The sequence below is a fragment of the Callionymus lyra genome, chromosome 5 (assembly GCF_982586985.1).
Source record: "Callionymus lyra chromosome 5, fCalLyr1.hap1.1, whole genome shotgun sequence".
Classification (NCBI taxonomy): Eukaryota; Metazoa; Chordata; class Actinopteri; order Syngnathiformes; family Callionymidae; genus Callionymus; species Callionymus lyra.
The window spans coordinates 17,943,342-17,959,481 of record NC_141822.1 but is presented as its reverse complement, the minus strand read 5'-3'; the positions used below and the strand labels follow the sequence as shown (position 1 = coordinate 17,959,481).

General features: G+C 38.2%; 1 protein-coding gene across 2 annotated transcripts; it reads left to right on the top strand.

Annotated features, from left to right (window-relative positions):
* The first annotated feature begins 1,105 nt into the window (after positions 1 to 1,105).
* lhx6a (LIM homeobox 6a) lies at positions 1,106 to 15,876 on the top strand. Of its 2 annotated transcripts, none has more exons than XM_087791268.1 (9): positions 1,106 to 1,899; positions 2,300 to 2,365; positions 2,447 to 2,629; positions 5,046 to 5,167; positions 12,936 to 13,153; positions 13,240 to 13,340; positions 13,410 to 13,505; positions 14,547 to 14,721; positions 14,801 to 15,876. In XM_087791268.1, the coding sequence occupies exons 1-9, from the start codon at positions 1,822 to 1,824 to the stop codon at positions 14,878 to 14,880; spliced, it is 1,119 nt and encodes a 372-aa protein (XP_087647394.1). In that variant the 5' UTR covers positions 1,106 to 1,821; the 3' UTR covers positions 14,881 to 15,876. The 2 variants fall into 2 exon arrangements, with proteins under 2 accessions (XP_087647394.1, XP_087647393.1); XM_087791267.1 differs by having other exon boundaries at positions 1,107 to 1,899; positions 12,933 to 13,153.
* Positions 15,877 to 16,140: the final 264 nt, after the last annotated feature.

The following is a 16,140-nucleotide window of genomic DNA, read 5'->3' as shown; positions in this document are numbered from 1 at the left end:
TGATTAGAATGTTTAATCAAATGTATTTTTCATATGTACAATTAAACATTTTAATAGAAGTACATTTATTAATTTATGGATCGGTATATAATCTTAATATTAAGATGCTTCTTTGTTGTTGATTTTTCGTCAATTAATTTCTCCATTTGTTCTGTATTTTATTGAATTCGTGGCCTTTGACAGATGGATCTTTCACACGCAGTTTTAAAAGATTCGTCTTGAGAGTATAATTTCTTCAGGGCGATGATCTCGCCTCTTAACGCCACAAAGCCAAGTAAACAGCTCCCGCGAAATAAACACACTTCAGTCTTCATTATAGTCTCAACGACCGTTATATTAAAACGAAACGGAAAAAAAACTCTTAGATCTTAATGTAACCAATCCTCAGGTTTTTTTTAACGGCGATATAATTATTAAATTAGTAATGGCATATTTCTAGCTCGTCTTTTGTAAATGTATATATATATATATATATATATATATATATATATAAATAGTAAATTATTAAAATAGACCTTAAATGAATTCAAAAATCAACGAGTGACAATATTCCGTCTTAACTATAGAATCATAATTATTACTATTATTATTATTTTTAATAGCTCTTAACTCGTTCACATACCGACATAATGACATAGAGGGAGGTTTAAACGTTTATGCACCACACAAGCCATTCAATGAATGTGCTATTTATTTTTCTGCATGAATAAAACCGTATTAGAATTTTGAAAAAATTACTCAACACTGTAATTACTTTAAGCGATTAGTGAATGCGAGGAACCTATTGATAGTATTATTTAATAGGTCAGATCACTTAAAGAATATAAACGTCATATTTAACAATTAACTTAAGGCTTACGAAGGTAAGATAACCGTATTTATTTATATAGAGAGAAATGAGCGACTATAACGCTTGAATTAAACCGATTTGTTCACGATAAGGCCCTGCTTAACACATCGTCGTGTGATCTGTGCATCATAATGTTATTTTTGTTATTATTTATTCATTTATTTGTAATCCTCTCTCTTGAAATCTCCGCGTCTGGTGGCATACTCTTTGCGAAGGATTGGTTGATCAAATATATCTTTGTAAAATCAAAAATAATTATAAGAATGTTTCAAATGTCAGACCAAGATCAGTCGAGGCTCTTCTCCGAGGCTCTGATGAATGACAGATCGCTGTCTCTGACCGTGAGGTCCCCCCAAAAAAATGTTTAGATCTCGACTCATACTTCTTTGATATTAACACAGATTCATCCCTGTTGCTTCACAAAAAAAGAAACGCGTATATTAAATACAGCAATTGAAATTAACGATTTTTATCTTCAAAATACGTTTCGGATGCATAGAAAAAAAAAAAAAGCTTCCGTCGCTGTTTCCTGAAGAATCACACCTGCATTTAGTCGTAAATGTGTAAAATATCCACGCGTGAGTGTCCGTGTCACCACTTAACAAACCAGGTCCAGCCTTCTGTGTTGTCGCCCTCCCCCTCTTTCCTTAACAACAGGCCACAGAGTCCAACTTTCACTCCAACTCCACTGCTCCGTGCGCGCGCCTCATCCTCTCCGGACTGATCCTGACACAACCTTGTTTTTTTTCTTTTGCTTTCTTCTGACGAAAAGGTGGACTCTTGTGACAGTGTTCTAGATTTGCGTGGTGGGTTTTGTGATCGACGATACAGAGAGAGAGAGAGAGAGAGAAAAAAAAAGTCTGCGTTAAAATCTTGCCGCGCCGTTTTTGGATGATACGAGTCCAGACGCACGGCGAGGATTCCTCTTCTTCTGCAGCCACACGCACGTCAGGGACGCGCACCGGGAGTTCATGTACTGGAAAAATGAAGTTCTGTCCCCTCTGTCGGAGGGAAACAAGATTCTGTCCGACGGGCTTCCCACGAAGCAGGTAAGAATAGATGTTTTTTTGTTGCGTAAACGACGCGATGATTGACTGTTTGGTTTCCCATGTCATGCTGTCCACGCCTCTGCGCGCCACCATTAAAAAATCAAATTTAGCCATCATTTAGCTGACCCTGGGTGATCGACAGCTGAAATTGACACTCGAGCTGCCTCTCATCCTCTTTTCTATTTGTAATTACAGGTAGTTTAATCCCCCCCTCCTTTCCTCCTCCTCCCTTCCTTCCACTATAGAATTGCGACAAAATGTTATTATTCCAAGAGGCTTTCTTTTTGAATGTCGCCCTTTTTTTGTGTGTGTGTGGCGTGGCGTGGGAGACGATCCCTTAGACGTATAAAGCTGGTTATTTAAAAACATCTCTTCAAAGTGATAAGAGAGTATCTTGTAGGTGATCTCTGCCGAGCCTGTGCCGGGGGCGTCACGCTGCTCCGTGGATCCACTGCACGCGGCGATGGTGAGAATAATAATAATAATGTTTTAAAAAAATGTCGTTTAAATCGATGCGGGATCATTGATCAATACTTTCGGTTTGCAGTCTCAGTCTGACGGGGAGTCCCAGAGGTCCAACATGGAGCGGGAGGACACGCGCTCGACCCCCAGCTCTCCCTCCACTCCCTCGGTGTGTTCGCCGACCTCCAGCGCCAGCTCGGTGCCCTCCACCGGGAAGAACGTGTGCGCCAGCTGTGGTCTGGAGATCCTGGACCGATACCTGCTCAAGGTGGGTTCCGTCAAAACAGACTTCAATCGTTTTTTTTGTTTGTTTTTTTTCTGTCTGATGTAAAAGATGCACTAGAAAAAGATTTAAAATCAAGAAGAATTCAAGCGTGAGATAAATGCATTTAAAAATAACTGTTACTCAAATCTCTATTATTGCTTTGCTAAACACCTTTATGTTAATATTAACGATTAATTTATCTTGTTATAATATAAAGAATGTTATAACTTCGTGTTATAAAAAATAAAGAACTTCATTTTTTATCATACGGGGCCACGACGTTTAACATGTATATATTTTAATAGCAATAACTGACTAAGATCTGAAGGATATTCACCTTTTTTTCGTTATATATATTTTTTATTATTATAAAAATGCCTCATAGTGTTTAAATACAGTGAGTATCCAATAAGTGTACACACATACACATACACTTAAACACACACACATCCAGACATGTATCGTTTCAGCATAAAAACGTGAGGATCTTTAATACCACAGTATCTTATCTAAATTGACGTTGTATTGCATGTTTCTTTAATTATTTTCGTTTAAGAATTTAACACGTTTTTTTAAATGACCCCGTAATGTGGAAAATATGTAAAATTCACGTTGCCTTTTATTTTTTACGTAAAATCTTTTTTTTTATTATTATAATCAACATTTTTATTGAGCACTTTAAGTTGACAGTAAATAATTTAAAAGGGACTTACAATGGGTTCTATTTGTAGTTTGAGTGACATATATGGTCGCTTGTTAAAAAAGCGTAAAAGGTAAACAAATGTTTACTTTTGTTATAATTAAAAACAAGTTAGATGAAGTGTATACATCTGTAAATATAATTGACAAGTCATGTTTATTTTAATTTCTCAATTATTATTTTTTTTAAATATAAGGAATGCAAGTTGTATCCAAATGTAATTAGCTAAATATTTAAGCCACAATTAAAACCGTTTAAATTACTTGGTAATGGGTTTATAACATAAAAAAACACAATTATAACATAAAAAAAACACAATTTTAAGACGAACAATAACAAAGTGCAATTATTTTTAAGCGAGTCAGAATTAAACGTGATAGAAGGCGAGACTGCCACATGGAGGCTGATGTTTTGGTTCGGACGGGCCTCTGGTCTCGCCAAGTTCCGTCGCTGGGTAGAAAACAAGAATTGAACTGTTGTCTTATTGAAAAGGAAACAAGTATTTTCGGCGCGGAAGGAGAGCAGCTGCCTTTAGAAACGTCTCAGTGACACACAGCGAGTGTGTTTCCGGAGGCTCCATCATCAGACTGTTTCCTCTGTGATGAGATCAGTGTTGCTGATCTCAGATAAGCTCGGAGACACAACATGGACGCTGCTGCCGGGGGTCGCGTGCGCTCGCGTGTGCCACACATAGACACGTTTCCGTCGCGCGCGGTCACATACGGGTGTCGTTTTACGTCCTGCACAGTTTTGGACGCCACGTAACAACAGGGCAATTGTTTTTTTGTTTAGAAAAAAAGAAGGAAAACAACAGCATTAAAGTAAATATAGACGCTGTGGTACATTTAAAAAACGCTTTTAAATCAATATAATTGGCCGAAATAGATCACAAACAAATACCCAAACTCTATCATGTTTATTTCGTTGTAATGATAATTATTATTGATTTATTTTATTTTTAGCCAATTTTGCATACATTTTAATTATAACTAGCATGAAACTAACAGGCCAGGCTTTTACGAATACGAATGTATTTATTTCTCCAAATTTAGAACGTCAGTGTATTGATTTGTTTTCAAAATACTTGGATTATATTTTGTCGTTCGCTAATACTAATTTAACAAAATGTCTTTGTCTTTTATCAAAGCTAACGTTTAATTATCTATGGATATTTCAGGAGTAAAAACAAATCAAACCGAAAGATTTTAAATTCCAAACCTAAATAAAAAAACAAGAAAATTAAATGCGGTTGAAGTATGAATAAATAATTTACTGCGATCCTCAATAGGTGCTTATTATTATTATTATTATTATTATTATTATTATTATTATTATTATTATTATTATTATTATTATTATTATTTAATTAAAATACAAGCAATACGCAATATAATATCTTTTTTTTTTAAACTATAACTATTCGTGACATTATATCGTATTCAATAAATTCGTTGTGCTGATGTTTTCCTGTTTCTTTTCAGTGACTTGAATAGATCCATATACTGTATTCAACGTGTCGTATATTTTTAAATATTTTAATAGATACATTTAATTTATTCCAAGTGTAGTACATTTTAAATAATGAAATCCATTTTTAAAATAAACGTTTTTTAACCCCACGCAGTTAAAAAAAAAACAGTTTGAGTAATAATTGATACTAGAATAGTGAGTGTTACTTGACTGTGTGCTGCGTTCACTGACGGCCCCTGTGATTGACAGGTGAACAACCTGATCTGGCACGTGCGCTGTCTGGAGTGTTCCGTGTGCAGAACGTCGTTACGTCAGCACAACAGCTGCTACATCAAAAACAAGGAGATCTTTTGTAAAATGGATTATTTCAGGTAGGGTAAGTTTATATTTCTTCGAAATATGTTTCTTAACCTCTTTTTCACTTTTTTTCCACTTGTAATTCCTTCATACGCACACATTTAAGCTTGACAGCCTTAAAACATTTAACATTGAAATGTTAGCATTAGCATGTAGCATTTTTTTATGTTACTATTTCACAGAAAGCCCTTTAAAATAACTTAACACTATGCAACTTTTGGCTAATAAAAGTGTGTTTGTTTGTGTCTGTGTGTGTGCTAGTGTATTTGTGAGTTTGTGTGTCTGTTTGTGTCTGTGTGTGTGCTCGTGTATTTGTGAGTTTGTGTGTGTGTATGTGTGTATGTGTGTTGGTTCATATAGGGTCGGATGTGATTTGTAAAAAGACAATTTAAACAATTAAACAAATATTTTCCTGAATTACCTTATTTAAAAAAAAACATGCAACTGTGCAACATTAAGATTTTAAAAATGAGCTAAAATTTAAAGACTATTGTGTCTTTTTTTAAATCTTGTAAAATTGTGTAATGATTATTTTTGTATGCTAGTTTAATTACAACTGTTTTTCTCACAGTTGAGATTATCTTAACCCCAAATATTGAAAATACACCAAGACATTATCCTTTTTAAATTCCATAAACAACAGTTAGAATACAGTTTAAAGCCATTAGAAAACGCAACTAGTATTTGACATTTTAAAACCTGACATCTTTGGTAATAAATTTGATTAGCAGCCAACATACAGAAATAGAAATTCTAAATTATAGATCCATCCAGTCCAGTTCTTTCTTCACCTCACTTTCTTAAAACCTACTCATCAATGTAAAAAATAAAATAAGTGTAAAATATATGCACGACCACGAAAACAGTGTTAAATATGGCGTCGGGTTCACACTTGTAACAGCATAATAATAGTAGACTTGATCGAACACAAACACCTGCGTGTGTCTGTGCGACTGTTTAGAAAGTCATGACTAGTGTTTGTCTGATCGAAACCTGACACGAAGCTGCTACTCTGAGGTTTATAATCACCAGCAATTAGCCGTCCCCCCCCAAGCCCAGACCCTCCGGCCTCCAGACCAGCAATTAGACCTGCCCGAGTGCCTGGTCAGCATGTTTCTGATCTGAATGTGCTTCCTATCTAAACTCAAAACATACAGCCATGACATATACGTGAACTCTTAATCATCAGCACTTCAGTAGGAAAACATCAACGTGTTAAATGAACTCGCTTCTATAAGGTAGAATACACACTTTCTCACACACACACACACATCGCCTCTTTTAATAACCCTAAAACAGTTCGCACACACAGACACTCTCAGAGTCCTCTGTTTATTTACTCCTGTCCAACAGCTGCCAATCATTTTGCTAATTTCTTTCACAAAAAAGCGGATTTTCTGTTTGCTCTGCCACATCATAATAATATTCTACTTGACCCGTTTCCATTTATTCACTATTCACCCCCCACGGGCTGACCCGGTTGTCTGGACCGTGGACCGTTATTAAACATGACTTTAAATATGTCCGTTCATTAGACTTCCAAAAATGGCAAGCAGCAGTGCAGATGTAGCTGTCACACAGTCCTATATTATACGCCCATCAGAGGAATGAACTGGAAAAATGTTGGAGAATTAGATCTTGTTAGAGTTCCACTGGAGGAAATTGCATGAGTACCTGAGCACCACACATACTCACAACAAATCACAGTACTGAAATTTCAAATAGAACTTCATGGAGCACATGTTTTTGCTGCCGGACTGGTTAGAGTTATGTGCCACTTTCGAGTGCTTGGTTCGGACCTGGGCTTGTGAACCCGGCCCCCCCGTGTCGCTCCCTGACAGCCCATTGTGAAAATTAACTTATTTATGTTTATTACACTCATTTACTGTGCTCTTGTCTGCTAATACTAAACTGCATTTGTTTTTGCTTAACTGTACCTTGTGTAATTTAGTTTACTAAAACACCTTTTTTTCAGGACATTTTATTTTAAATTGCATTCGTTTTCCTAATATTTAATATTCCTCCGGCATAATTATCCTAATATTTTAACATTTGCTGATGAAAAAAAAAACCAGCTCACACCAGATTTTGAAAAACGATTTTTATGACAAACATTTAGCAGTTAATTGGAATTATGGACATTGGAATCAAGAGTGAATGGCAAACAGTTTATCTTCGCTAGTAATTGCTTAATAAATAATACAACTTTTATGGAAAAGGGATTATGACTTTGAACCTTTATTTACTTTATTTTTACTAGTAATTTGAGAGATTTAGTGCAAGTATTTAGATTAAGTATTTTTGTCTTGTCAGTATAATTTTGATAAAATTGGGTTTTAATCTAAACCTTTCATTTTCATTGTGTGTGTTTCAATGTCTACATTACTTTTTGATTGTATGGAGGCATTGTAGTGTGATTTTGACAAAAAGACTCTATAGCAAGACTTCTTAGCTCTAAGAAAAATAGCATGTTTATAGTGAAAATATCAATCAAGGCTCATTTCAAAGCTGCTTGTTAAGGCCACCATCTTTGTTTCTCTTTCAATCAAAGTCAAACCACATGAAATTACAACAATTTATAAATCCAAACACATCCAAGCAATATTATTTTCCACCTAGTTAACATGTGGCCTCGCAAATGTGATTATCCTAAATCATAGCTTTTGTCGAAATTGCCATTTTGAGTTCCAAGTTTTAAATCATTAATGTTCTTTTTCATTAAACGACCCCAATCCTATTAAATCACGTGGTTTCTAAATACCGGAATTAACTAGGGTGTAAAACGTAACCCAAAGGGGAATAAGACATTTTAATTGAAATCATAATATAGACTCATAGACAGCTTGACTTTAGGTTATGATGTGAGGAAAAAGAAAACATATCTTGATTAAGTACATCTTTGACCAATTAAAGTGGCCTATTCTTTAGATCAGACATATGAGGTCGAAAAGTGACTTGTTTTTCTTTGTTTGTGTTGTCGTCTGTTCTATTGTTGTTCTACTAAGTAAAATAGATGGAGAAGCTAAAGAGGCAAATCTTTGTTGATCGTTTTGTTTGTAACATTGAACGTTGAGTGATGAAAATGTGTTCTGTGATATTTAAAGGTTTGACTAGAGCAGAGATTTAAAACTATCCACGTCACCGAGGGTTTGTTACAACACGATAAGTCTCCTTAAAAAATAAGAATCTGACCAGAACATCAGTCCAGTGTGTCGACCTCTGGAGATATTTCCTTGACTGTGTCAATCTCTCTTCTGGATTTGGACTGACAGCTGCTTAAATGGTTGGTAATAGCAGGAAATCAGAGTGTGTTTCGTTTTGTGCATGTTTGTGTGTGCATGTGGGTTCTGCGTGTGCACATGCATGTGTGTGTATGGGCATGAATCCGGGGGGAAAAGGTTGCCATCCCTCTTAAACTTATAACAATATTTATAGTATTGAGCACGTACACATGCGCACACATTTACCACCTTCATCATTTTTACAAACGCACACTCACACACCTACACACACATTTTCCTTCTCTCCGTCTTCACTCCACAGTAACATCATCTCGGCCGGTGAGCCGAGGGCCACACAGGAACTAGTATTCCTGCAGTAATCAGGGGCACCATGGGATATGTGCACTGTAACTGTTATGCTAGATGGAAGGGGGGGGTTAAGCTATGTGCATGTGTAGAATAATTACTCATCAGACCACCGCTGGATCGCTGATTGGGTTTCCATGGCAACTAAGAATGGTAACCAGCGTGAGAAATAAATCGTGTGACGTCATGTCGTAGTTTAAATATAGAGTCTATACAAAAAGGCAGGTTTCCAGCTGTGCACGTTTCCTCTGATATTTCCACGGTTACTTAATACTTTTCAGATTGTCCTGATACTCATTTCAAGGTTGAATTTAAATGCTTGGAATGGTTAACTGTTAGTAGTCACGTACAAATGTACCTTCACGGTTTGTGTGACTATTGGCTTGGGAAACACTGCATCAAAAATATGTGTAAATGTCAAAGACTCACTTCCTTTTTTTTTTCTTTTTTGAACCCTCTTGTTCGCACTGGGATATGAACCTCTGAGCTTCTGTGGCTAGATCATTAAGTACTAGCTAACCAGTAACATGTGTGGCTGAATGTGTGTTCCAATGACAAACTCTCTCTGAAGAAACCATATTTGCAAGTGACCACACATCACTTTACATTATTTAATATCACTCAATTGACCAGGATTTTGTATTGCCTTTTTCTTTTTCCAGGCTTTTCGCCGCACTCTTCTTTTGCTCAGCTACTGTTTGTTAAAATAACTGCTTTAAGTCAGAGACCAGTTGAAAACAACCCTCAACATAGTCATATTTGAAAGGTGTTCCAAAAGACAAATCCACCATATAATTCTCAATTTTCCCTCTTCGTAGCATTTTGACACATCTGTAGAGTTTTACCACAGAGTCAATTGAGTTCTCTCTGTGGACCAGTCTCATAGATGTTCCTACACATATCAAAGATAATCCATTAAACCTGTATCTCCTCAGGCCTTCAGCAGCAGGTGAAGTGGGCTATAAAAGTAAAGATTAGAGGAATAAAAATGTTGCAAGCTTGAGAGGTCCGTGGGGAGGAGCTAGCTCTTTGTACTGCGGAGCTCTTTTTCCTCTTGAAGCATTATTGGGGCTGTACAGATTGACATGGTTCCAACATAAACATTCGGATCTTGGTACAAAGATAAAACAGAATAAAAAGGAGAGGGCAGACAGAGGGAGGGGTGGAAGTATATGAGGGTGGAGAAGGGGAATGAGAAAAGGAGATGAATTGAAGGTTTTCTGGGTTCTGTCTTTGAGTATGAAGCTGACAAGCTGTCATGCTAGATTAGCTGTAATGTTCCACAATGTTTTTTGTTTCTCTTTACTGTAGTTTAAAGTGATGCGTATGTGAAAACTGTGGAGTTGATTTGTCTTTGGTGTGGCCTCACGGGCTACTAAGAGTTTTCTTCTTAAATCCATGACAGCTCCGATATGTGTGTGTGCCGTGCCAGTCCAGTTTAGAGTCACCAGAGACTTTTCTCACGCTCTCCTATGCTGGGCAGACATGTTTGTTATGAATTTGAATGCTTGTTTAACTGTGGATGAAACCATATCAATTTGATTACGAGCAACACAATGAACTGGACAGAGAGTCCTAGAATTGATTATAACTTCATCATCCAAACAAACAACTTAACGACATGAACGAATACAACAAGAGTGTTTATACTCGAGTATAATCCAAAGTCACTTTTAAATGTAAATTCATTACATGTATTGTGGGTTTTTCAGTTGTGTATATTTCGTAATTTTTATAATGTTTTAATGGATACATAGTTGCAATGTTTGAGTGTCATATCTGAGGTATTGTTTCAAATTGGATTTGGAAAATAGATTTTTGAATAACTATTCAAATATTCTCATTTCTTTTTACTTGCTTTGCTTCTGCCACCCTCTCTACCTGCAAGGTTTTATTTAAATTAAATAAATATTGATAAATAATGGACACCTTTGTCCAGGCAGGTATTTTAAATATAATGACTCAGGTTTAAATATAGAACCAGATTTTTCCTAACAGAGATGGCACTATACAATTATTTAGCAGGTAAATATTAAAAAAGGGTCCTCCTTGCGCACAATATTCTCTTTTATTTACCTCAATAATTATCATCTTCCTTTTTAAATCAAGTTTTTCCGAAGAGTCTCAGTCTTTTAAAAGAAACGTCTTTATTTTGATTAAAACCCCTACGATTGTGAGTGTACACAGAGTTTGATTTAAATATGAAATCAACCCTACATACAGTACTGTTAAGACAGAAAGGTAAAAGTGAGTTTTGTTTGTTATGCTTATGACACATTCAGCAACACAGCTCATCTGCATCAAGAAGGCATCGTGGTGGTGAAGTGTCACCGTCTTCATATACTTCCATCACAGTCAGAGTGGGCTTGAATGCTGTGATTCAGGGCCAGACCTACTCAATTGGTCGCTCTCCTTCGCCGGCATCCCTCCCCCGCTCTTCCCCTGCCATCAATGATCAGTATTTTTACCATCGCTCTAAGTGCTGCATCCGTCTCTACATCTGCTCCTCTCATCCTGCCACAGGCCTCTCTCCTGCTTTCCACCGCTTTCTGGCTCATGTTGGCAACAATGTTTTCATAAAGAATGATGTCTTTCCGTGTTGGAAGCAACACATATCAGCACTTTAGATTGTGCAGCGCTTCCTACACTAATGCTACCATCACACACGCTGACTAAATGTTTGCTTTACCTTTCAAGATAACCAGTGAAACCTTTTAAATATGTGCTTTTAAACATTTATTTAGAGATTTGAAAACCTTATGATTGCTCTCCCTACAGATGCAGGGGAAAATGAATTTAGGAATATATTGTTGCTAAAGTTAAACAAAAATACTGTCGATATCTGTACTGAGGAAGAAGAGATTAGTAAACACTAGAAACATTGTTTGAATTTACTGTATTTTATGCCTGAAATAGGGAATCAATTGTGCTAGTTTTTTAAGATTTATTATCACAGGACATTATGGCATGGTAGGAATCTGGAAATATAGTTGTTTATTATCTTGTTTGCTTAGTATTTTGCTTGTGACCTTCATGTTAGTATAGTAGTATTGTATACCAATCAACGTTTCTTGTATTTGGATAAAGCCTGCATAAAATGTGTGTTTTCCATTATGTGAAAATGATGATGATATATGGCCGTCTAATATTGCCATTAAGTCAGCAAGTAAGTAGTGAGAGAAACCGTCGGTTTTAGCTTTGTCTGGACAAGGATTTACTGCTGATATCAACATTGCGGTAGTGCCAACACATGTCAACAGATTGTTAGTGAAGAAGATTTTTTTTACCACCCACGTAACCCACTGTTTTACAAACAGTTTTCAATAAAGTAATGTTTGCTTGGTAGCAGCAAATTAAACATTACCAAATATTCTTAGTTGGTAATATTCTTTACCTCTTACGAAACTGAAGCTTTCATTTTGTGACGTGGCCGTCACTCAAGAAAGTAATAATAATGAGAAAACGCTTATGGATATCAAATACTGTAAAGTCGCCACTTCTTCAAGGAACATGTTTATTTCACATCAACAACTTGTTTTGTGCTTATGAAGAGATTTTGGAAAGTCTTGGCTGACCTCAAACGTTTATATTGTGCAGCCTCTCTGGTTCTAAAACTCGATTTATCTGTCATCTGTTCTCTCCATGTCCCGCAACCCCCAACCCACACACTCATCCATCCTGAACACTGACTCAGGTGGTTTGGGTTTATTTGCTGCCTGACCTCACTGTTGCTATCAGTTACAGACGCTCAATACCGAGTGATGTCATCCAAGTCTTTCTTCATCTCCCAATCTGAGAACCCACTGTGGTGTACTGGTACGCTGCTCTATTCTCGGGAGCGTGTGTGTGTGTGTGTGTGTGTGTGTGAGTGTGTGCATACGTCAGGGTCTTCATGCATCAGTCAGGAAATTGCAGGTGTTGGTTTGTTTGCATTCAGAGCTCAGCTTGCAGCCACAGTCCGGAGTTTTCCTGAAGGCCACATCCTCCTCCTAGGTTTCCTCTTGAATGGGCTTAAATTTTGCCAAATTTAAAGGTTATAGCACATTAAGGAAATGTCAGGTCAATTCTGTCAGTGTAAACAAGCCGAAGATAACAAGGAAAAGATCACCTACTGCTGCACTTTTCCCCCCCTTTAAAATGCTGCTTTTTCATTCGTCTTCTGTTTTCTTCCCCCTTTTTCTCTCCCTCACAGTAGGTTCGGTACCAAGTGTGCTCGCTGTGGCCGGCAGATCTACGCCAGCGACTGGGTGAGGAGAGCCAGAGGGAACGCGTATCACCTGGCATGTTTCGCCTGCTTCTCCTGCAAGAGACAACTGTCCACGGGAGAGGAGTTCGGCCTGGTGGAGGAGAAGGTTCTGTGCAGGATCCACTACGACACCATGGTGGAGAACCTGAAGAGAGCTGCAGAGAGTGGTGAGTGTGCTTCATTCATAATCCAACAGAGATGTAGTCTTGCATCAGCGTTTTTTTTTTAAATATATGTATGTGTTGTTACTCAGGCAACGGTATCACACTAGAAGGGGCGGTTCCGACAGAACAAGACAGTCAACCCAAGCCCGCCAAAAGAGCACGAACGTCCTTCACCGCAGAGCAGCTACAGGTGAGAAACCCTTCCACGTTTCAGTGACGTTGAACCAGGATTTCAAACTAACCTCTTCTCCTCGTGAAGATCATGCAGGCTCAGTTCGCTCAAGACAACAACCCAGATGCTCAGACGCTACAGAAACTAGCCGACATGACGGGCCTGAGCCGGAGAGTTATACAGGTCAGTATCTTTGATATCAAGTGTTGACTAGTGGAATACACAGAGTGGGAATATAAGATAAGGACAAGGTCATCTAGACCAGGGGTCCTCAACCTTCTTTTGCACTTCAGACCAGTTTAATGTTGACATTGTTTCCACTGACCGACCTTTAGATAAATAACTGTCAAAATAAAAGAACCCAAAAATTAAACAAGGTTAGGTGCATTAAACAAACAATCCAGCACGACGCTGAATCAGCAGGAGGCCTGTCGAGGTTTCTCTGAGACAAGATGGTTCCATGTAGAGTTTGTGTTCTACTCTTTACTGCTAGTTTACTGGCTTCATTTTTCAGGTGAAACAAGCTAATATAACTAGCAGGTTTAAGACAGTAATTATTTATACAACAGAAATAAGAAAAAGTCTTTCTGTGCGGCCATTTGACAAAAACCTCATAGGCTGAGACCGGGTCCTGGCCTGGTGTTTGGTGGCCACAGATCTAGACTGGGGGTCTTCAAAGTGGGGGCTTCAAGGGGAACTAGGAGGGTCTTTTGGAAGGGGCCATTTGCCCTGACACACAAACTGCTCTGAACTTTGGAAGTTTCTGCTTGCAACACACCACCTGTGATGATGTTCAAATCTCCGTCAACCAGGATGTTTGTCATTAAGAAATCAATATACAAGTCAGTTTACATCAAGTATGGATTTACAGCAATACAGAAAAATTAGTAAAGTAAGAAAATACTCTCTAGAAGTTGCTGTTTCTTTATATATGTCGAAGCAATTACTGTGTTTGCAAAGGGGTTTCCAGGCCATAATAATGGTGTTTGGGAGGCCTTGGCATGGGGAAGCTTGGGAAGCCCTCTTCTATACAACACCATCAACCTTAAGACCAGATCAAACGATGTAGAGCTAGACATTCAATGTTGTAAGGGGCAGGCAGAGAAAAGGCTCTATGAGTCAAGTACATGTTAGCTGTCATCAGTGGAGTTTGTGTGATGCAAGAGGATTCAAACATGGAATGATTATAGCTATGTGACGTCTGGTAACATTGCATCTTCATAGGTTTGGTTTCAAAACTGCAGAGCAAGACACAAAAAACACACACCCCAGCACAGTGGGGGTCCTCAGGGTCACCCCCAGGCTAGGATACCCTCGTCCATGCCTGACGAGCTGCATTATTCCCCCTTCGGAAGTCCGGACCGGGCGCGCATGGTGGCCCTTCACGGCTACATCGACAGTAAGTCGGTCACATCATCACAACACGTGGTGATTCCTGGGTAGATGATTAATCCCCGAAAATCTGTTTGTGTCCTCAGCTCATCCCTTCTCCATGCTGACCTCACAGAACCTCCCTCACCAGGCCATGTCGCTGCCTCAGCTCCCGCTCAGCCGCTAGCACTCCACTGTGACCTTCGACCTCCACAGGCTAATCCCCTGACCCCGTCAGGCCGTCACCGTGTTTTTGGCTAAAAAAAGAAAGAAGTGAAAACTGGGAATGAAACAGGAAAGACTTTTATTGTGTCGCGTCTCGTCAAAGACAGGAAGATTTTGACCTCAGACTGTGAAGTGTTTGTAACGAACACAGTGTGTCCTCGTCACCCAAGAAGCTCCTGAGTAAACTAGATTCCTGCACCGACACCAACGACTTCTGACCGGAAGATGAACGGACCGCGATCCGGACCCGAGCGCGAGTACTTGAGGCTGAAGGTGACACGACGACCCCGGAGCAGGGAGTAGAGGAGGCCACTCTACGCAGCCATGAAGGAAACCTAGATGTAAAAACTGGTGTGCATTCATTGTTTTTCAGTGTTTTCTCGCTCACGTCACAACGTTTTTCATTTGAACATAGAAGTCATTTGTGATTGTTTTGTTATCAACAGATTTGAACCTATAAAACAACATCACAGAAGAAACAAAAAAAACAAAACAATTTGGAAATAATACAATTTTCTTCACATTTATGAATGAAAAGAAAATGGCGAGTTACAAAACGAATAAAAAATTATATTTTTTCAACTGTAGGTCTCAACAAAATCCGTGTAACAGTTTACATTTCCTTCAAACTGGCGTGTCGTCACTTATTTATGATTTCTGTGGTTGCTGGTTGAGCCTCTGCATGTGTGAGTCCTTCACACACGGAGGGAAAATGGAGTTTTGGTACAGAAATGCTCAATATGAAACAGAATGTACATAGGACCTGTGTGTGTGTGTGTGTGTGTGTGTGCGTGTAAGTGTGTGTGTCTGTACGTGTCGGCCATTGTGAGAAGAGCAGGATTCAACAAGACCTCAACGTGGTTGTATTTATTGAGATGGTAAAAATCCCTGTAAAGCACTTTTTGTTCTTCTGAAACTGTTCTGTTCCATGAAATAAAAGTTTATTTGATAGACTGTGCATCCTAAATGTTTTGTGTATTCGATCGCAATAAAATGTGATGATTTATCGTCCAGATGACTCTTTACTAAATTGTTGACATTTCACCAAGATCTGTGACGGTTCCTCTACTTACTCTCTCTCTTTCTCTCTCTCTTTCTCTCTTTCTCTCTCTTTCTGTCAGTTTTCTTAAGCCGTGCTCTCCGACCACTTTCACACCACAGACCGGTTTAACGTGGGCCTTATAATTTATATTAGTTTAATTTCATAAACTTGAGTAAAAAC

Excerpts from the sequence above, each read along its gene's own strand:
- lhx6a (XM_087791267.1), top strand. The coding sequence starts at position 1,822 with ATGTACTGGAAAAATGAAGTTCTGTCCCCTCTGTCGGAGGGAAACAAG. Across the intron at positions 1,900-2,299 it reads ACGGGCTTCCCACGAAGCAG|GTGATCTCTGCCGAGCCTGT; the intron begins GTAAGAATAGAT and ends AGTATCTTGTAG. Across the intron at positions 5,168-12,932 it reads TGTAAAATGGATTATTTCAG|TAGGTTCGGTACCAAGTGTG; the intron begins GTAGGGTAAGTT and ends TCTCCCTCACAG.